Source organism: Leptosomus discolor, chromosome 1 (genome assembly GCF_034619465.1).
Source record: "Leptosomus discolor isolate bLepDis1 chromosome 1, bLepDis1.hap2, whole genome shotgun sequence".
Classification (NCBI taxonomy): Eukaryota; Metazoa; Chordata; class Aves; order Leptosomiformes; family Leptosomidae; genus Leptosomus; species Leptosomus discolor.
In genome coordinates, this window is record NC_141391.1 from 191,728,830 (window position 1) to 191,750,522 (window position 21,693).

General features: G+C 39.7%; 1 protein-coding gene across 1 annotated transcript in view; it reads right to left on the bottom strand.

Annotated features, from left to right (window-relative positions):
- CTTNBP2 (cortactin binding protein 2) overlaps nucleotides 1-20,832 on the bottom strand; it is an 87,501-nt gene extending 66,669 nt beyond the window's left edge. Inside the window, exons 1-2 of the mRNA XM_086473132.1 lie at nucleotides 20,764-20,832; nucleotides 9,264-9,371 (exon numbers count right to left, since the gene is read on the bottom strand). Of these exons, the coding sequence (XP_086329258.1) occupies nucleotides 9,264-9,371; nucleotides 20,764-20,832 (177 nt within the window). The remainder of the gene's footprint in view (nucleotides 1-9,263; nucleotides 9,372-20,763) is intronic.
- Between the last annotated feature and the right edge of the window lie 861 nt (nucleotides 20,833-21,693).

The window sequence follows — 21,693 nt, forward strand, 5'->3', positions numbered from 1 at the left end:
GACAGATAAAGACAAACTATATCTAAGAGCAGAGAAAAATGCATACACAACCATAATTAAAGTCAATAAATTAACAGCAGTGATCAGATGAGCAAGACACAAGCTGCAGATCATTACCTCCCAAAAATGTAGTAAAAATTTAATTTTTGCAAAGAAACTGCAACATGCAAAAATGACAATGCAAACAAGGCATTATCTGGCTTCTATTTCATGGTTCCCTTCTGCCACCAAGGCCAACAACTGCCGTCATACTGTCTACAACAACAACCTTCTGTTACATACAGTTTAACATCATCTGCTCCTCCTTCTACTTAATCAACATTTTTCAAAGACACCTGCTACAAAACAGGCTGTCTCACTGGCTGCCAGAAACCTCTAAAGCCACCTTCTGTGTGCTCTTAGCTCCACTCCTTGGTATGCGAGCACCATGGGATTCATATGTACAGGCGACGTTCAGACTTGCATTTTAAATTCACAATAGCCTAGCACAATTACTGCAGGTAAGGGTCTTTATAGCTTACAGGGGATGTAGCTTCCTGTGACAGATTACACTTAATATACATGGAATTTTTCTACCTATCAATCAATTTGAGAACACCTAAACTATATGGATTCAACCCCTTTTCCCTGATAGCTCCCTGGTTTCTTCCCATCTGACCTCAAAGTTCGTTCTAGAAGTATGAAGTCTTATAGTATAATTCTTGTTGACTTTGTGCAGTTTGTAGTTCAGGATAAAATCTTTATCCATATACAACTGACAATTATGGCATTGATAATAATTCTATTTTAATGAGTAACTTACGAAGTACAGGCAAAACTAACTATCAATCCATCACAAGATGCAAAAGACAGTTAATAACAAAAAGGACATGAAAACTCCAACTGATCCATCCAATTTTCTTAACTAAAACTGCTCAGCCTGCAGTAGGCAAGAGTCTGCCTTGGCCAAGTGAAGGAAGCTCTTTCGCTAGACAGACCTCACTGGGAAGGAGACAGGACAAATTAGGCAAGTATAGCTTGCGAGTAGCTACAACTCTCCTTCCAAATATTTTACTTAATATTTACGTGAAAATCTTTTTCAAGGAACAGCTAATTCATTACTGAAAATGGAGAGCCAGGCATGAAAGGCTCCACACTTTGCATAGTTATTCCAGTATCATTCTCGGTTACCCACCAGAAACCTAACATTGTTATGTAGTATACTGTTATGATAAACTATGATAAACTCAGTTTGGTTTTTTTTAAATACTGTTTAATCTTCACATACACTTAAAGAATTGCAAAGTGGTACAGAAATACGTACATGTGACATCATCAAAATAGTTCACGTTTCCAATCAGATTAAAATAAAACTATATTGTTCAGTGCTTAATCATTGTCAGCTGAAACTGAAAGACAAATTTACTAACAATAGCCTTCCACAAGCACAGCTCAGGACTTGAAATCAAACTAGCTTGAGCAGAAAATGCATTCTGCCCTTTGGGGAGAAAGAGACTTCAGAAGAGCATTTTACAATGACCCATCTGGCACTTTCACAAGCAAGGTCCATCTGTCTTAAATTCAAGATCATAATGATAGAAGGCATTGGGGAATTTCTGGTTTTAAAAAGCGAACATGGGGATATAAAGATTTAAAAAAAATCTAGACCAAATCAACTCTTATTTCCTACTATATTTACACAAACCACTCTGGAAAAGGGCATTTGTAGGTATACAGTGACTAAGTCAACATTAACAGGTAGTGCAGCACAACAGGTACAAGTTTGTAGAGCAAGACAATCAGTACTGGGAATGTGACTATGGTCCTGCCATTGGAAGGAGGCGTTACTTCGGACCAGCTCTGCTCTCAGTTCAGTTTACCCAGTCTGAGAGGGCTCTATGAGGCAAATCAAAGCAAAGTAGGTGGGGACAATAGGGAGAGTTTCTTCAAATGTGCACTCTTGGTCTGAATGCTAAGGCAGGTTCACTCAAGTAGTTAATTCACACACACATTATTACATAGAAATGTAAAAAATGTCCTTTATCATAATGAACCCCAACATCTTATAAGCTACCCATATCACCAGAATTTTCTAATAGAATGTTAGTACAGAGAAACATTTCTTGTGGTTCTAAAATGTAATACTTTGCAAAACTACATTCAATTTGAATAGATACAATTTTAGAAAAAATGGAGCAGTTTTGAAGTGAAGTTGGATTATACCAGTATAGCCTTGGAGATGGAATGTCTTTTCACTGCAGCTAGTTATTTAAGAAATTTCTGAAACAATCTGATCATTTCAAAACAAATGATCCTCCTAAAAAAGTATTAAAACTTTTTTTTTTAATACTTCCTTTAAACTACTGAATTTCTCATGGAATTGAACACTGATATCCCAGTAGTTCTAAAATGATTAACAGGAGAGTTAGAACCTGAAAACTGGCATTCAACACACTATGCATTATCTATTTTGATGAAACGCTGTGTAATCTACACAGTGATCACTACACTTTCTAAAAGCTCTTTATCCTTATTTTAAAATTTTGTATTTTTAGACTGGAAGCTTTTTAAGGTAAAGCTACTAGAATGGGTTATTAAGCTTAAATGTGGCTATGAGGTATTACATGATGCATTAATTTCTGTCATTTGACCTACCTATTTCAGTACATTAATATCCACATCTGCATGACAAAATTCAATCACTGGTCTTCAAGAACTCACGTGTCTTGCTAGGGGAAGTCAGAAATTATCTTATATGGATTTTCTACTCGGACATAATACAAAAAGTATGATTCATTTCCAGCTCTACTGATTAGCCTGCAGGCCTGTCAAAATGCTTAGATTCAGGCAGATAGACTGTACTTACATTTGGGCAAAACTAACTCCCACAGCAGAGATCTTTTTCTTCTCATCTTTTTATAACTTGGATAGTCTAACTTAAATTCTCTGAGCAGCAAATTAACAAAGTCTGGTTTTCCCTGACTGTATTCTACAGTTCATATGCAGCGCTCAATAATGGACACCACAAATCTCTGCCCTCCATTCAACTAAGGCCCTAACAACAGGGCGACTTTTCTTACCCAGCTGCCTGGTTTTATGACACTACCTATTTCCAAACTGATCAGCATTTTGTCAGATATTGCAGAAACTGGCTAAAAAATTCAACAGACATTGGTGCAAACACACACATAGAAGATAAGCTTTCCTGCCTTAGGAAGCTACTGTAAAAATTAAATACAGTGGGGTTTTACAACACTGAAGAAACACCTATGACCAAATTCACCTTGCCATTCTCATACTGTCCTCCTGACCCGGCCCACATACACAGAAATACAAACTTAAGCTCAGAGAAAAGACATTGCTCCACAGCAATGTCATTGATATTGCAGTCAATTTTAATTAAACAAAAATATATCCGTTGTTGGTATTGGCAATTCTTTTAGCATTTTTTTATTTCAGTGTTGATTTTTCCCAACAATCCAAAGGAGTTGTTCTAAATCTATGTGGTGTGGTATATTAAAGGAGCTAGTATGATAGGAATTTGCATTTTTTTGTTCACATTAATTAATACATACCACAGAAGCAAGTGGAACATAAATTTTCATTTTACCACTCACCACCTAATTAAATTTACATAGGCAAATAAAACTATTAAAAAATAAACAAAAATCCCAACTAAATTGGGCTTTAAAATTTTAGATGAAAAATAACCTACTAATGATTTAACTTTATGAGAGAATTACCACTAAAAGCAGCATTTAACATTTGTAATTCCATCCTTGACAGCTAACACTAGCACTTCAATTCATCATGTGAGGGTCAATGCACTTCAAAAAAATCCTCTAGAAAGCAGGCAAATACAGCAACCTCTGTATGGCTAAAGGAAAAGAAAAAAAAATAAAACCAAACCAAAAACAAACCAAGAAATGAATGCTGTATTTAAGATCACAGTTGTGGGAGGCCAGACCTGTGCTTTGATTATGTGGCCACATTACCTCCACATTAGGAATATATTATCCCTTTATTACAGGCAGCCAGTTTATTTGGATAATTGAGACAGATGGAGACAGCAGCTATAGTTATGTTTCCCTCCTTTTTTAACTGTATGCATTCCCAACAGCAATTAAACAGCATGTTATTTCTCATTAATGAAATAACTTTAATGATTTAAATGTTAATCTGAATTTAATTTTAATTGCAGTGCAACTCTGATCATGGAGCTACTAAAATAAAGAAATTACAGATTCAAAAAGAACCATCTTAAGTCATTTGGTGTAGTAGTTACACAAAATCCAAGTGCCTAAGCGAAAGATTTACACAAAGATCACCTTCTTTGAGGTTAATTCTGATGTTGCTCTCTACAGCAAATTAACTGTTCAATTAGAGAATAAATCTGGAAATTTGACCCTAAGTGTGACAAAGGTCTGCTCTTCCAATGCTGTTGGTCCTCACAGGGTTGAACTTGTCCAGCAACTGCTCAGATTGATAATTGCTGTAACTTCTACAAATCTGAATTTCTCTGACTTCCAAATTCCAGGCAGCCAATGTTCCCCAAAAATGAAATAGTGTTCAGATAGAGATTAGTTCAGCAAAATACTGTGAGTTCTGCATTGTACAAATCAGAGTATACTGATATAACAAATCTATATATGCTAAGGGCAAAATACCCCTCAGCTTTCTCTGTTTATTTCAAAGCACCAAACTACTTTTACAGCAATAGTAGGAGACATTGACCCAGTTAGATAAAGTTTCAATTGCTAAAGCAGGAATCAACAGCCCTTTTTTAGAAATCAGAATGCTATGTGTCCTTATGTGTCTGCAGTTGTGCATGTCAAAGGAACAACAACTTACTGTGAAAACATGGAAGCACACAGATGTCACCTGTGTATTTCTTATGGATGCAGTTTAGATCTGAAGTTTTTTGTTCCAAAAGCAGACTTCAAGGTATCAAAACATTATATAAAATACAACAGTAACTGTACAATACAAGACGCACAAAGATGCAACAAAAAGAGTTAATTGTTACGTCACACCTTAGATTTGCTTCTCTCTAATTTATCATGTGGCACAAACTCAAGTGCCTTAATGAAAATCTATTACATCAACACTATTAACTTTACTAACTAAACTTACCTTCCCCCTCCCTGCCCCAACTCCTACTCCCCAGGATGACCAGTTAATTTAACAAGGTTTCTTTCCATAATCCCAAACTACTGGCCTTTCTCACTTTTAATTTTTATTTTTCATTTACACAGAATAGACACAATGGACACTCTGCACTAGAACAATACTCAGTGGACAGACTTAAAGTACTCTAGTTCAATCTTCTCAAAGCAAACTCTGAAGGCTTTCTTTGTTTTTCTCATTGGACTGCACCTTTTTGAAACTAAGCTTTAAATAAGCAGAAAAAGTTATGCAACATCTTAAAAGTGCTAAGTGAGGACTTAGTAGCCATCTTCTCTGATGGCTACTAACACCAAGAGAAATTAAACTGAAAGTCATAAAATACAAATTGATTTTATGATACAACAAATACATTGTAAATGAACAGCCAGAAGACAAACATCTGAAGACAAAATAATTCTGAAATCCAAGGGCATTGTCTCCCTGTCAGAAAAGCAGTATTACCGCAGTACTAACTGATACAGGGTATCATTTTGGAGTTTAATTTCTTTCACTGACACCTCAAACTGCGCATAATTTTACAGCTATTTTTTAAATAAGAGAACAAAAAGCCCCAGAAGTCACAAACCCACAACACATTCAGAAAATTATTATTCTAGATTTCTATTAGCTATTAAGCAGAAGAGTTTGCTCCATATATAGGATGGAGGCTCAATCCACAAAAACAAAGACGTCATAAATATTTTCTGCTTAATCCATCAAAACCCACACAGGCAAATTAGAATTCTACAATATATCAAGAAGCATTAAAGTGTAATCCTGAAAAGTAAATTTCTAAATGAGTGAAAAGAATTCATTTAAAACAAGATTTTTAAAGTGATTTAAGTGAGAACTCCGTAATACATATATATACACACACTATAAACACAGTATAGGGAAAAAAAAAACCCAAACCACAAAACCAGTAAGGCATGAATTCCAACTCTGTATCTTATCCAAAAATACTGTTCCTGCTCCCTAGTTCTTACCCTTAACTCTCTCAGAAATCTCTGTGCCATTCCACCAGGCAATACTGTGGATAAAGTGTGGATGGTGATGACATGACACGTATACCAAGAGAATAAACATTTGGCACTTGAAAATCATGCTTCTGTAAGAGTCAGCCTGAAAAGAAATCCGACCTATGGATGTTGAAGGTAGGTGTGGGTTCTTTTTACAAAACTCACTTTACAGACAGAGAAAAAACAATCAGATCTCTCTCAGGTCTTCAGTAAAGCCCATGACGTGGCTTCACACAAAATTAGTGAAGTGGGAAACAAGAGAGGTCAGTGTAAGAATTTATACAATGGGAAAAGAACAGACTAACAGACACATCAAACAGGTCTTGTTAAAACAAGAAACTTCATGCTAGGTGCAGATAAAGAGTAGTACCATGTGAGTCAGGCTCTGATTATATTCGGTATTATCAGTTCTTTCATGATCAGTCAAGACTGATTCACTTTAATGCCAGAACTCTCCAGGAGAGGTAGTTCCAATAAGTACATAAGTACTATTCATTGTACAAATTTTACAAATGCTCATGGAAATAATGAGCAAAATCAGTATGGATAAGGGTACATTTAGAAACAATGTAGTTAAACTTAATTGATTATAGAGAAAAACTCGAGATGACAACCACAAGAATGAACAGTTATTTTCTCAGAGATTAAAAGACCCAGTTCTATAGTCTTACAAAAAAGACCAAGAACATATAAAACTGCTTAATAAATGCATATCCCACAGTGACTGAAAACTGACAGGAAGATCACTGAAGAGGAAAGACAACACATGTATTACCTAGTATAGGGCTGGAAATTACCAGGCTTTGACCTATCAAAAGAAATTAGGCTTTGAAACGGCCCTGGAGTACTAGCAAGATTAAAAACCAAACCAAACCAAACCAAAAAAACCAACAAACTCCCCAAACACACACTCATAAGCTTTCCTAATTTTGAAACAGAGCTTGATCAGGTTTTGAAATAATAACAGAAGAAGTCTTTTCCCTTACATGAAAATCTTTTCCTTCTTGCTTTAAGGATACACAAAGTCTGTATGTCCATTTGTTGAAACAAATCAAAGTGCCAAATTCGACAATTCCAATGGAATTCTCTTGTAATTCACTTTCATAAAAGATGTATATTTGGCTATTTAGCAGCTTATTTTGTGCACTGCTTGGAGACTCCAGTTGCTAATACCGCTGACTTGTGGCTTCCCAAGTAAGAAGCCAGAAGATACGAAAGTGTCATATTCCAAGATATCAGGCTACAGTTCTTCAGCAGGCATAACTTCCAAGTTTTCCAATACTAACACAGCTAACCAGGCAAGCTGCCTGAAAGATTTGAGTTTCATATGGATTTTTTGGACAAGATTTTACTACAAAATACAGGAATTGGAACTTGAGATGCAGGAGAAGAGGGAAACAAAAACCCAAAACCAATTTTCAACATTTATACACTTTATGTGAAATTGAGCTATTTTTTATATTGGTCTACATTAGTCATCAAAAAACCAATGTGTATACACTACCCATTTCAGCAGGTGCGTAGGAATCTGATATAGACTTTTTCTCTCCTGGGACCGTACTATCCTGAATGTTGTAACATTTGGTAACATTAAATGTGTACTGCACTTTTTTTCTTTATTTCCTGCCCCCCCCCCCCTTTTTTTTTATTTCATTCAATTTCAATCCATCCATTATTTGGTGTACAGCGTAGTAGCTTGTTCATGAATATGTATTAGAGAAAATTGTCCCAGTATTTTATTTGCACTCCTCCAAAGTTAGAAGACTCAAAAAAAAGAGATTCTGGGTGTGGTGTGCACATTGCTTCCCCTTTTACAAAACCTTAACTGTCAGTCAGGAAAAACAGAAAGTCCTAGTCCAGGCAAATGAGACGTGAAATTGCAAAATAGTTAGATGAAAAGGCAGTACATTTCAACATATGCATATACCTGAAGGCCAAACACCAAATAACTTCAAAGTGCAGTAATCCCCCAGAAACATATTTCTTCCAGTGTCTTATTGCCATTACAAAATGAAAATTGTATTTTATAGTAGAGGTTTATACCTGTAAAGTCTTTAGTTACTAATACATGTACATCAATGACAGCTACTTTAAAGCTCCATTTGCATCAAGTGATCTGAAGCCATCACAAAACAAATTAAAATTGATTAAAAATGCATTTACAGTTGTTACTGTGACATTACAAGTGGAAAATGGTCCCACACTACTTGATAATCATTACACATACTACTAAAAACTAGTATTAGACATATTTTATTACATTGAAGTTTTGCTCTAAGAGACCTTAAACGGCATAATTTCCCTCTATCCAACTATGAAGCTATAAATATTTTCAAACTATGTAAGGCTGTTTTCCCCTCTAAACCTGCAGTCTGTTTGGCAGCTCTGTTAAATTTTGTTCTGTTCCAGAACAATTTAAAAGTCATTACAGTCACAAAAAATTATCATCTTTTGATTAAAATACAGTTTTGCTTGTACATTTCCAGTCAATTTTCTAAGCTGACTTTCCAAGTGCAACCTTCTGAAGCAAAAAACCAGTATTCCCATGTGCCGAACATAGCAAAAATCTAATCAAGTACTTATGAGTGCTACTACGAGTCTGTATCCCATATTTTGCCTTTCATTTATAAAAAAAAAGCAAAACAAAGAATCAACACAAAAACTTTTCCCTAAGTGGATATGACCATCAAATTTTGTCCCTCCTTCCATCTCACAGAAAACGAATGCACTGAATAGACTAGATGCACAAATATACAGACCATCAGAACAAATGATGAATAGAATGAATTTTCCTTTGAAGTTATTCCTTCCTTCCACAAATAACAGACTCTATAATATAAAGGAATTTAAAGAGGAAGTAACTTTGCAGTTTTCGCACTTATTTCTCTGAAATTTTGTTGGTAATTTATACCAAAATTACATAGAATTACCGAATGGCAGCAATTAAACAAGAACATATTTTGTGAATACTGAGATTTAGTCAACCTAAAACTTTAAAATCACATTTTACTCTTCCACTAATAATATTCTATGCACAGTATAAAGGAATTGGCAAAAAAGAATTAAAAAAAAGCAAGCCACAACAACTCAGTAACTTACCCGCAAAGCTTCAATTACAAGGTCTCGTGCTTCTAGTTCTCCTTCCATTATACTCAAAAGCATTCGCAGTTCTGGCTTGCTCAAGTTATCCACATCAAACTCTTTTTTCTGTAAGAAACAAAACATTGATGAACACACTAATTAACTGACTGCAGTAGTTACTATAGGTCTGAAACACAGACATATCAGAATCCTAATCACGGGTTCCTCAAACATTTGCAACTGTCAAAAGTTGAGGTGGCTTTATTTGTAGTATATAAAGTCAAAATTAATAGCAAATAGTCTTGATTTTTTTTAATTGAAAGTGAAAAATTAGCCCTCCAGTATGACACTGTTTCAAATCCTATGCTGTTGGAAGGAATTCATCCTGCAAAGTCTTGTGAATGATAAGGGTGAAATAGTAAAGAAACTAACTTTGTGACTAACAGTTCCATGTGCATCCTCACAGAGACCGCAACAATTAAGCAGACCTGAAATAGCACAACGGGGGTGAAGGCAAGAGAGGGTGAAAGAACCTAAACCACAGTGCAATTAATCCAGCATAACCTGTGCCTCGCAAACAACTACCAAGTTATCACAATATACTGGGCTGAATGTGAATTTTTGAAGCATAACTTGTGAAAAGACACGAAATCTTATCTGTATGCTTTATTTGCAGTCCCATTTGTTTGGCTGGAAGGTACAGTTCAGGTTTAAGAGGCACTGACAAACAACAGTTCATAGCAACAATATCTTCTCACTCCACAGTTACCAAGATCAGTGTAAATTTGACTGCCACCCCTAGAAAGACAGGAGAACAAGTTTATACCGATGAATAAGATTGCTGAGCACATGCATAAACACTGTATGTTGGGAATGCGAGCATGGCTTCTGTAACAGTGTCAATAGACACGTGGGTAAATAGGATCCACTGGACACCAATATATTTGGATTTTCAAGAAGTTTTGGACAAAGTTCTATATAAAATATTATTACAAACACTCCTATCCAACAGTGTTGGATGAAAAGACACTTCATGGATAGGAAGCAAATGCTATCGGTAACAACCACTTTTCAAGGTGGAGACAGGTAAGCAGGGGGGCACCTCTAGGACCACCTTTATTCAACTTCTTCATCAATAAGCTGGAAAAATAATAAAGAAGTGGCAGGGACAACTAGCTCACGTGGGAGCTGGCACATAATTCCTCACTTACAAGGCTAACAATCTCATTTTGCCATTATATGAAACCCTGGTAAACCCACACCTCAAGTATACTGCATAAAGTCCTGATCTAAAGGCATAGAATTGATAAAGAAAGGAGAAGTAACTACTACATGAGGAATGACTACAACGCTGAAAGTCTTGATTTTGGAGGTGGGGCAGGGGAAATGTTATTAATATCTACAAAATCACAAAGGATGTAGGTAAGATTAATACAAATCTCTTGTTCACCAATACCCACAATGCTAACACAAGTAGATGCTTAGTGAAATTAGAAGGGAATCATTTTAAGAGAGGTAAAATAATGTTTATTCCACCTGCTAGATTCAGCTGACCAGCATAATTTTCAATATGCTATTCACTACAAAGGAAACACTAGAGTCCTTGCTATGATGTAGATGTGTCTCCTAGCAAAGCCCCGAGATGCAGACACTCAGCTGTTTTCAAGATGAAGTAATCAGTTGCCAAATTAGCTGAACTCTGTATCTGGATATACTGTCTATTTTTCCTGAAGGATGTAAAATCTAAGAGTTCAGCTACCCAAGAGCTTAACTTCATTGCAGGAAAATCCAATGAAAATTAAAGCAAGTACCATTTCTGCTTCTCAAGGCAAGAAAGAGGAGGGCAAAACAGTTGTTCTTCCCTCAGGCTAGAAGGCCATAGATCAAAACTACCCAGAGCTATAACTGTATTATTAGATTTGCTCTGCGTTCCACTTTTACTTTGTAGTTAAAACACACAGAGGTGTACAAATGGCTAGTGAGAACTGTATGCCAGAACTTTAGCTATTTGCATTCAGCGTACATTGGACTGAGCTTCTTCATTTATGCTAACATGGATCAACAAGAGGAGCAACAATTTCTATTAAGCATAACTGTTTTAGGGACAGGGCCATCCGCTCTAATATTTCTAGACTGAACAATTGTTACCATCTATTTTTGCTGTCTGGCTCAGCTATTCCTCTAATCCAAAAGATACCTCTTACCCTCCATGCCAATGGATCAAGAAAAATCACCAGTTTCTCTGAAGGCTTTTTCTCCAACATATGCTACAGCAGCCTGTCGCAGTGCTCCTCACAATTTTATACCATGCTCACCAACCTATGGGCATGCATAAAGTGAAAAGCTACTAAACCTATGCGGTTCCTCATGTAATCTAGTGTCCATACACTACATTTACCTTATAGCCTGCAGCAGATTTCACTCTCAGCACTTTTAACTACCAAATTTAATTCAGTCAGATAGCAGGACCCACTCATCCACCCTCCTTCTTCTATGAGCCACTTCATAATACCTAACAGCTCAAGGACAGCAATTGATTTATTCATATAACTTCCCTTATAATAGAGAAAGACCATCTCCATTTTTCAGATGGAAAACTGATGCAGATATATTTTTTTCCAAAAAACATGGAAAGCAAGTAGTATAAAACAAATATTCAGTAGCAGTCTTAAGTCTCCATTCAGTGGTTTAAACCACTACGTTATCTTCTCTTTCTAAATATGCTTGCCTCCTCTGACAAAAAAAGCATCCAAGGTTTCTGACAGACAGGGACAAAGCTAAGAGGGACATCCACAAAAGTACAGTGCAAGAAATGTGATCCTACTTTTTTCTCCAAGTCAGTAAATTCAGCTTTTCAGGATGTATAACACAGGGCAGCACTTTGTCAAAAGACTGACTTGTCATTTCTGCAGTCTTCCACAAGACATAAATGAAAACACTCTTACATTCTTAACAAACCAGAGGCATTCTTCAACATATGTCACGCAGTGATGAGCTTTTTTGACTAAGCATCTGCTCAAGCAATTAAAGTAAATTTTGCTCAAGTACACATGCTGAACTAGAACATATAAAAAGACAGCAATAATAAGCAATTAAAAGTGCTCTCTAGTAATTTATAACTAGATATAAATAAACACCAAAAAATGTTAATAGAAAGACATACCAACAAGATATGCAACACGGTTTTTAGATTTTTCATTTTAAAAACTTGAAATAAGAACTAGAAAAAACACTTCACACAGGAACAGTTCTAGCTTATCAGACTAAAAACCCACCTAGCCAAGCACCCTGTCTCCAAAGAAGCCAATAATGCATGCCTCGAAATCAGCATCAGAGCAAGACAAGCACATGATGATACTTCCCAGAAATACTCTCCCAGCCTCCACCAATTTTCAGTTTACACACCTTCTGAGCCAGAAATTGTGATTTTGCACGTAGTAGCCCTTGGCTGACATACCTGTTGTGAATTTGCCCTGTTGCTTTTTGAATCTCTGTATAATTTTAGCATTCACAACATTCCACAGCACAACTACATATTTTATGAAGAACCATCACCTTTACTGTCAGTTGGCCATCATGTACTTTTGTGTGATGCCTGTTGATTTATTAAGCACAGAAAACATGATCTATTACCCATCTCCATGCTACACAATCGGACCAGTCTTCACATATACACAAAGAACAACAAAATTTTCCCAAAACTGGTGTCCAAAATCAATCAGAAAAGACACACAAACAGAAAAAGTGAAATAAAGAATTTAAGAGCTTTTTAGGATGAAAGAGAAGGCCACCATTTTTCAAGTCTTGTTCATGAATAATTTCATGTCCACTGAGGCTTTCTCATCATCACTTTATCTGACAAATTCCAAAACTGGAATGACCGCTTTATTCCAGTACTGTAAGGACATCTTAGATTTGTTCACTATGGGTACGCCACTTTGAATCCCCTCATACAGGGTAAGAGTGCACATGGCATTTGCTGAAGAAGCTACCACACCTCCTTCCCATGCACATCTCCAAATCAGCACTTTTGGAGCTACATTGTAGCTTACTTTAACTGGATCAAAATACATCATTTAACAATTTAATATATTCTTAAGCATAGCTGTAAAAATATTTTTAAGATTTGAGTAAATAAAGCATATGATGAAATAAAACTATCCTCCTGCTTAAACACTCCCTACCACCTTCCTGGGAATCAAGAGGTCAGTCATGGCAAGGTTGCCTGAAGTTCTTATTCAGATGTAGCACTGTCTGCCTAAACCAGAGAGAAAGCTGTTGTTTAGATCTAGAGAAGTAATCTTCCTACCATCTTCCAGTGGAGCAGTAAGTCAGATCTCCAGAAAATAAAGACTGCATTAGTAGCTCATGGCTTATGTGCCATCTGGGGTTTAGCTACACTACCCCTGGTAGAGTGCCAAGCTGTAACAATTTAACCAACAATTTAAAAACTATGAAACCAAGACATCCATTATATTTGTTTTATAACAGGGGTGCATGAATATGTTGCCCCAGGGTGACATTTGGCATACACAACCAAAACACAAGAGAATTTTTTTCTCTATCTCTTTTGGATTTTAAAATGTCTGGTTTATTTGATTTATAAGAACAAAGTACCTGGAAAAGACTACAACACCAGTCCTCCATGTCTCTAAAACTCCACGTTATTTTTCAGATCAGTTTGGTAAGGGGTGTGTGTTGCGTGGCAATAGAGTAAACAGCTAATTAGCTAAAACTCATTCAACTACCTGTATATGCATCACAAAAAGAGTACAGGCAAAACGATAACCTGCATTGCTAAAGATTGAAAGAAGCTCTACCACGAACCAAAAAGAAGAAGAGAAGGATGACTTAGGACAGCAGTGATACAACTGCACAGGCATTTTCCCACCTCCATTGTCTTTGGAAAAGACAGAAGATGAAATTGGAAGGTCACCAAGAGATGCAGGAACAGAAAGGACTCTTTACCACATGCATAGCTATTCAGAGGTGGTAAAAGTCTTTAGGTTAAATTTATCCCACCACCCTCCCTCAAAAAAGAAGAAAAAAATTATTGTGAGGGAACGGCAGCACCAATAGTTTGGTTTTGCTGACCTAGCCCAGTTGATAGTACTGGCAACTTCAGGAGCAGAGTGCTGTTCATTGAGCTACCACACAGCTGTTACGAACTCTGCTGCCTTCAGCAGAAGTCTGAATAGGTAAAGTATGAAAGCCACAGCTTTCCCTAAACAAAACATAAGTGAAAAACAAGTTAGCTCTGGATTAACCACAAATGACCACAGAAAACAAGCTCCTTCCTTTTCAGAAAGCAGCCTTTTTAAAGATGGAGTGGGGTAATAACTCAGGACTTGGGGAAAAAGACCTGTGAAGCATAATTGAGGGCTGAAGTGGAAAGACAGGGTAGGGAGAAGTATAAAAATGGTGTACAGCAAAAAAATTAGGGAAAAGCTGTAAAAAAAAAAAAAAAAAAAAAAAAGTCCTTTCAGACAGGAAGGGAAAGGTATGTACCTACATTTGTTGCAATTGTTGCATATTTTATATTGAGTTCCACTAAATACATACAATCCTCTTGAGGATTCATAAGCAGACTTCCAAGATGAGGTTCTAAAATTAAAAGGTTTGCCATTACTTATTAGGCTATACAAAGTAAACTTTTAATACCATGATGGCTTTACATCTGTCAGACCTATAAAACAACTGCACCATAGAAACACAGCCCTGATTCATACATTTTACAACATCATGTCCCCAGGTAAAAATCATTATTGACCAACTATAAAGATCTGTTTCAATTAATTCTATTTAGTTGCCTACATATCAAGTGCAATCTGAAATGTCCAGGGGATCAGAGGTATCTTTTTGGGACAGGCAGATACCATACAGGACTTAGGAGAATCATCCACACCATCTGGACTGGTAGCAGAAGGCCAGCTGGGATACCTGAGAGTATCACACACAGACCACTAAAGGAAGACCTCAAGATAGGACTAAGACACCTAAAGGCAGGCGTGAGCCATGTAAGCTAGGTACCTAATGTCCTTTTATTTTCAAAGGAGAATTGATCAGCATAGTCAAAACAGCCAAGAAAGCTATTCAGCTGACCAGCCACCAGAACCATTGGCTCATGGCTCCACAGACTGTATTGGTCAGTTTTCCACTGACTGTAATGGGATATTAAACACTGTGCATACATGTAGACACCTAAATTTAAGTGCCTTGAACCCCATCCATACCTCCCAGAGTCAGCTGCCTAAGTCACTTCACTCAAAAGCAGAGAAGCTCACAAACCTGATTCTAAAACTGTTTATTCCTTCTAACCACTTACTTCACTCCACCAACTATAAAAGGAAGTTTCAAGACCTAGCTCAACATAAACATGGGTATGTGGTCAAATGAATCCTAACCCGTTTCTAATAAAGAAAGCTCTGCAAACAGAGAGAGTATTAAAAGAAGTGGTTATAATATCTGTACAGTATTTGTGAATACTTCAGGGAAAACCACAGTTTATTGCTTTGGCTGTGGAAAGCTTGTTCTTTTGTCTGAAACTAGAATAAGAGTCTGTGACCCCATGCTTTTCCAGAAATTATCTGACGCAAAAATAGATGTCCATTTCCCACCCCATCCAAGTTGAATTAAGAAGCAAGATGTGACCTATAGGAATGTTCTTGGCGACAGAAACAAATATGAAGGCAGAGAAATATCTTTCAAGGAAAAGTAATGCTGTGGGAACTTACTCCTCAACTAAGACCAAGTTTCTTGCTGAAGAGAGTATCATCTGATGTTAACATCCAGGACTCGTGCAAAGTTTCCTGCAATCATATCTGAGCGATCAGGAGGGCACTGTACCTGCATAAAGGATGGGGTATACCCATCCCTTAGCTCAATTACTGTTACTGGATATGTTCACCACATGAAGTTACCTGCTTTTCTGCCCTCCTCTTCCCCAAGCACTGCTCCCTTGCTTTCTGGGATTTTCAAAGATTTTCTTTGAAAGTTATGGGGGAGGTTTTGTTTAGTTGCTGTGGGTTTTTCTGGCTTGAGCTAACTGCAAAACTTTTAACGACTTCAACATTAACCATAAATATACCTCAAAACTGGGAAATTTATTTTGGAAACAAAAAAAACAGCCCCCAACCCCTTCAAAATTAGTAAGACACTGACCTTTAAACATACCCAGATATTGTCATCGCTGTTAAAACGTGTTTGCAATCTATTAACAGCCACAAAGGTACTCAGTCATTTTTTTTATTTCAGTGAGAGTTAGGTAACTAAGTCTTTTTTTATGGATCTAGGCCCGCAACCCTTCAATAACCGTGTCTAAACTCTTACTTAAATTTAACAGGTATTTTTTATTGAAAAAGTCGCTTTCAGATAAGTCACTTCTAAGGCAAGTAGATCCAGGTACAGGTAGACATTGTTGAAGCTATCTTTAGAAGTTTTCCAGAAGCTATCTTTAATTCTTCCAGAATTTTACACCTCACCCTGTGCTACAATAGAACCAAAAATAAATGCTCAAGAAAGCTTTAATTCACATACCATAGAGGCAGCACCTCTTCCCTAAGCCTACTTGACACCTTCCGATTTACACATTCAAGATTACACAGGTATTGTAAGTCAACTTATCTCTTTCTTGGGTAGGAGTCGGTGCAGAGGCAGACCTCAAACTGTTGTCTTCCTGAGCTCTTTCCTTCCCATCCCAATTTCCATCTCTATTCCCATCTTGCTGTATCACCTCTGAGGCAGAAGCAATGCTTACACAAAGTCAAAGCAGTTGGGAAAACAACAGGACGGACAGGATGCACCGCATCCTACAGATTTGCACCTCCATGCCACTCACACACCTGGCTCACAGCACAGCCCCTCTGCACTTGACCTTTAATGAGAGACAGTGTGACAAGTCCACATTTGGAAGAGAAAGGAATGTTTACCAAGTGGACTACATTCAGTGGCTTTCTTTTCTCATCCCCCAGGGAACGAGGCGGGGATGTCACAACAAGGGAAGAGAATCTGTGCTGCAGGTCGTGGGTAAAAGGCAGAAAAAAGGCAATGCTGTAGTTTGGAATAGGGCGAGGAGAGGCAGAAAGGATACCAAGACTAATCTGTCATTAGTCTGCATCTCACCTACATCTTCAAACACCAGCATCACACATCTGACTAGATGAAAATAACTTCTCTGAACACTAATGCTACACTGAGAACTCGTCTTCAGATGAGAACAGTGGTAGGTATCCAAAGCCCTTTTGCAGGTGGCAATTCTGCAGGATGTAATCCCTAATAGGAGATACAGGTTTTGCTTTTCAAGGGTTATGCTACTTGCAATATTTTTCAGGTAAGAATCTTTCCAACTGGTCTAAATCAGCCTGTATAATTGACCTGATCAAACTATTATTTAGCATTTCACTATATTGACCAGAATGGCAGTTCTACTAGGAGCATTCTTGCAGATCTATCAATAGTGAATATACCAAGCTAAGCATAAATCCTACATAATGTCACCACAAAACTTTAGGGAATTTCTCTCCATTTATGAGGGCATTTTTTTAATATTGACGGTTTTTTCTGTAGCACAACTTTTTTGTACTTTTATGTGACCCACAGCAACCCTGACTGATCCTCTGGGGTACGCACACATCATGCTCAATGAAATTTTGACTGATGAAGGCAGCAGCAAAATCCCTGCTCACTTTAGAGGAGTCAAGAGTCCACTCTACCAATATCCTCTATACGTACAGCTTCACAGACAGCAGAATGCACTGTCTTTCAGAGGAAAATAACGTTTACGCTTTTGCTCACTGGTCAAGCAAAATGAAACCCAGGAATTTTACTGAACAATTTTAACAAACTTATGTTTGGTATAACAGGCTTTTCACAGGCTTTGTTAAAGCAACACTGAAGCTGTCACATGTGAGAAGCCAGCCCTCTATGCACAGCAGGCTGACGTTCAATGTTTCAACAAAAAGACTGTCAAATTCGATTATTTCTTGCTATTATATAACCATTATTGGTAGAAATTATGCAGATGGAAGTCATTCAAGGATGTTTTAAAACACACACATATGTTTTCTTTCAATTCTAGTCCAAATTGCACCAACATGATTTCACTGGCTTCAGCGCAATCAAGCTGTGCAGGTATGAGAAAGGACCAGAACCACTCCCCTGATGTTTTCCCTTGTCATCTTTACCACGACAAAAATACCAATACTCTGTGGGAAAGAAGTGGTGGGCTTACCAAATGCTGTGCTCCATCCAAGGAAACTCAGAATGACAAGATTATCAGCTTTACTCCTAAAAGTAACACACTATAGAACAGTCTAGGCTTTTTCAGTCAAATTCCCTAGTGAGTGTAAAAAAGGAGGGGGCACTTTTAATCCTTTTCTACAGTGCTTCTAAAAGCAGCAAAAATCTTTTTTTTTCCAGTGATGTTACTGATAGTGTACCAAGACACAGTAACAGCATTTAGTATCAAGAAGCCCTACCGTACCATCCTGTTATACATCTCCTGCTTACACTATAAAATTTACATATTAACATATTACTATTACAAATACTGTTATTACAGTTTTTTAACGTACTATTTGTGCAATGAGGATTCTGAGAACTGGAAAAAAAAGAAAACACTGTACTGAAAACAGTGTTTTGTTATAAGTTGAAGTTTAGCATGAATTACAAGGTAGTCATCCGGATGCTTACTGTCATCTTAAAAGTAAGAAAGATGATCCAATTCACAATTCTGTATCTTGAGTTTAAAGACAAAAAATAAGCTATTCATACTAACCCTTCAAAAAGAATACTGCAGTATAATTTTTTTTAAAAAATCTTTTCATTGCACAGAGTTCTTTTTACTTTCCTGGACAAGAGATAAAATGAAATCAACAATACAATGTTTATATTGGTAAGGGGAAAAAAAGATGAAAAGGAATATTAAATATTTAACGACTGAAGGCAAATTAAAAATAAAATTAATAATTTAAAAAAATATTTTGCTATTGCTTAAGTACAGCTATTACCTTTCCTAGGGAGCAACACCCAGGTTACTTCCTAGCATCTCTTCAGTTTTAAAAAGATATTTTTAAAAGCAGTGTGCAGTGAGAGCTATCGCTCCTACCTTCTGCAATGAGAACAGCACATTGCACAAGTGGCTTACATAGTCACTGCCTAACAGGACAATATTGGAGTGCTACTTGATTACGAGCTACTCGTTTTGAGTTTTTAAAACTGAAACTTAAGGCAGTAATACTGAGTATACTGAAGAATTTAGTATAATTTGGGTTTTTTACTCAAAACTAGGGCTTTAAATTATTTAATGCTTTTATGAATTCTTACCTTAATATTTATTTATGTCATGATTATGTCTTTTTTTTTTATAAAAGACATTGATGTTACAAATATTCACCCTGTAAGGTTTATTTTGTTTAATTAAAACTCAATTTCCACAACACTGCAGAAGTTAAAACACGTGAGGAAGATTAAGTGCACGGTTGGAACAAGGTTTCAGGTAAGCAGCAGTGCCTGTTTGAAAGAAAACCAAACAATAAAAATGCCAGTAATAACCTCGTTTTCACAGAAACTGGTGCCCTCTCCCTTGGGGGGTCATCGCCTTCAGAAACGATCCCACGCAAAACGCGCACCGCTGCGGTGACACTGCCCTAAACTTCGCACGTCGCTACCAGGCCGAGCGCTTCCAGCCGGATTTCGGACCTGCTCGCCCCGCTCTCACGGCGGCTGCAGCCAGACGGTTAACGGGGGCTGGGCAGCCCCAGTCGGTCCCTCGCCGGGCGAGGGCGAGCAGGCGGGCTGAGAGGGGTCTGCCGCCGCCCGGGTGAGAGGCCGGGGGCCCACCAAAGGAGCAGGCCGCCCAGGGGACGAACCCCGCTCCCCCGCCAGGGGTCGGGCCGGGGCGCGGGAGAGAAGCCCCCCGCTCGCCGAGGGGAATGCAGCCTCCACAGGACACCGTTTTAACGGCTGGCACCGTTTGAACCGGAGGAAGGAAGGAGAAGGCAAGCTCCTTGCGGGCGCGGCAAAGGGTTAAAGACCAACATTACCCCCCCCGCCCCCGCCACGGTCTGACAGGTCCCACCGCCCCGGCCGCTGTCACCACCTCGGCCCGCCCGGAGAGCCGGGGCGCAGCCGCCCCTCGCGGTGGCAAGCGGCGCGAAAAGGGGGGCGGCTGTGAGGGAGGCGAGACCAGGGAGCGGACCCCTCTGCCAGGCGCCGCACGCCGACCCCGCGCCGGGGCACGGGAAGGAACAATGGGGGAGAGAACCCGCCGCCCCCGGTGAGGGGAAGAGGGAGGCCGGCAGGGAGGGAGACCCCGCGCCCCTCTCTCTTCTCCCTCGGGGCGGGACGGGTTAGGCTGCAGCGGGTCCCGCAGCCGAGCCCCGTCCCGCCCCGGGGGAGAAGGAGGGCGGAGGGACGGAACGGGGGAGGCAGGTCTCCAAGCGCCGCTCCGTCCCGTCCCTGCGGGGATCCTTCCTCGCCCCGGCTAGGTCGAACCCCGCTCTCCCGCCGAGCTGGTTACCGCTGCCGTGGCCGCCGAGTCCTCCCGTCCGCCAGAGCCCGGCTCGCCGCTCGCGCCCTCCGTCGCCATCTTCCCGCTGTAACGGCTCCGGCGAGGAGAGCGGCGCGGAGCCGAGTGGCGGCAGCCGCCGCCGCCGAGCGCTTAACCCCCTCCCCGCCGGCAGCGAGCCCACCGGGAGCGGGGGCGCTTAACCCCTCCGTCGCCGCGCAGGCGGCGCTGCCGAAGCCGAGCCGCCCCCTTCGCCGGCCGAGGCGAGCGACTCCCGCCGGCGGGCGCTCGGGTTTCCCCACCCACCCCCTCCCCGTCCGCCATAAGGCGGCCCAGAGCCAGGCGGAGGAGGGGGAGCCGGACCCCGCCGCGGGCTGCCGGCGCGCAATGGTGGCTGAGGGGAGTGCCACCGCGCTGCCCGGGCCCCACGCAGGCACCGCTCTTCTCGCTTCCTTCCCCCGTGGCTTCGGAGCAGAGGAATGAAAGGAAAGGTTATGGATGGGGCGGGAAAAAATGGGGTTTTACAGTGGGCTTGGCTCACCTGATCGGTGAGATCCTTAAACCAGCTGAAGCCTTTGAGGGAAGGGCATCTCTTTGCCGCTTTCCTTCTCGGGGTGCTGACGGAGGGAGTCACCTCTCCCTCCCCGTCCCCCATGGAGGGGCTGGGGGAGGACATTTCTGCCGCCAGCTCTCGCTTACTGGCTTATTTTCAAGGCAGGTTTGCTTCAGAGTCTGTTCGAGGGTGGACCTTCATCCAGGCCCAATGTGCCAGGCTCAACGCTTTGGTGCCTCTCAGCCCCAGCCCTGGAGCCTGCCCTGGCCTGGAGTGGCCCTTTGCTGTTCCAGGCTGGTACTAAAGCCTGTTCTAACTCCTCCAGAAGCGGGTTTGGGCTGCTGAGCTGAAGCTGCTACCACACAGGCTAAACATTCCACCTGCAGGAG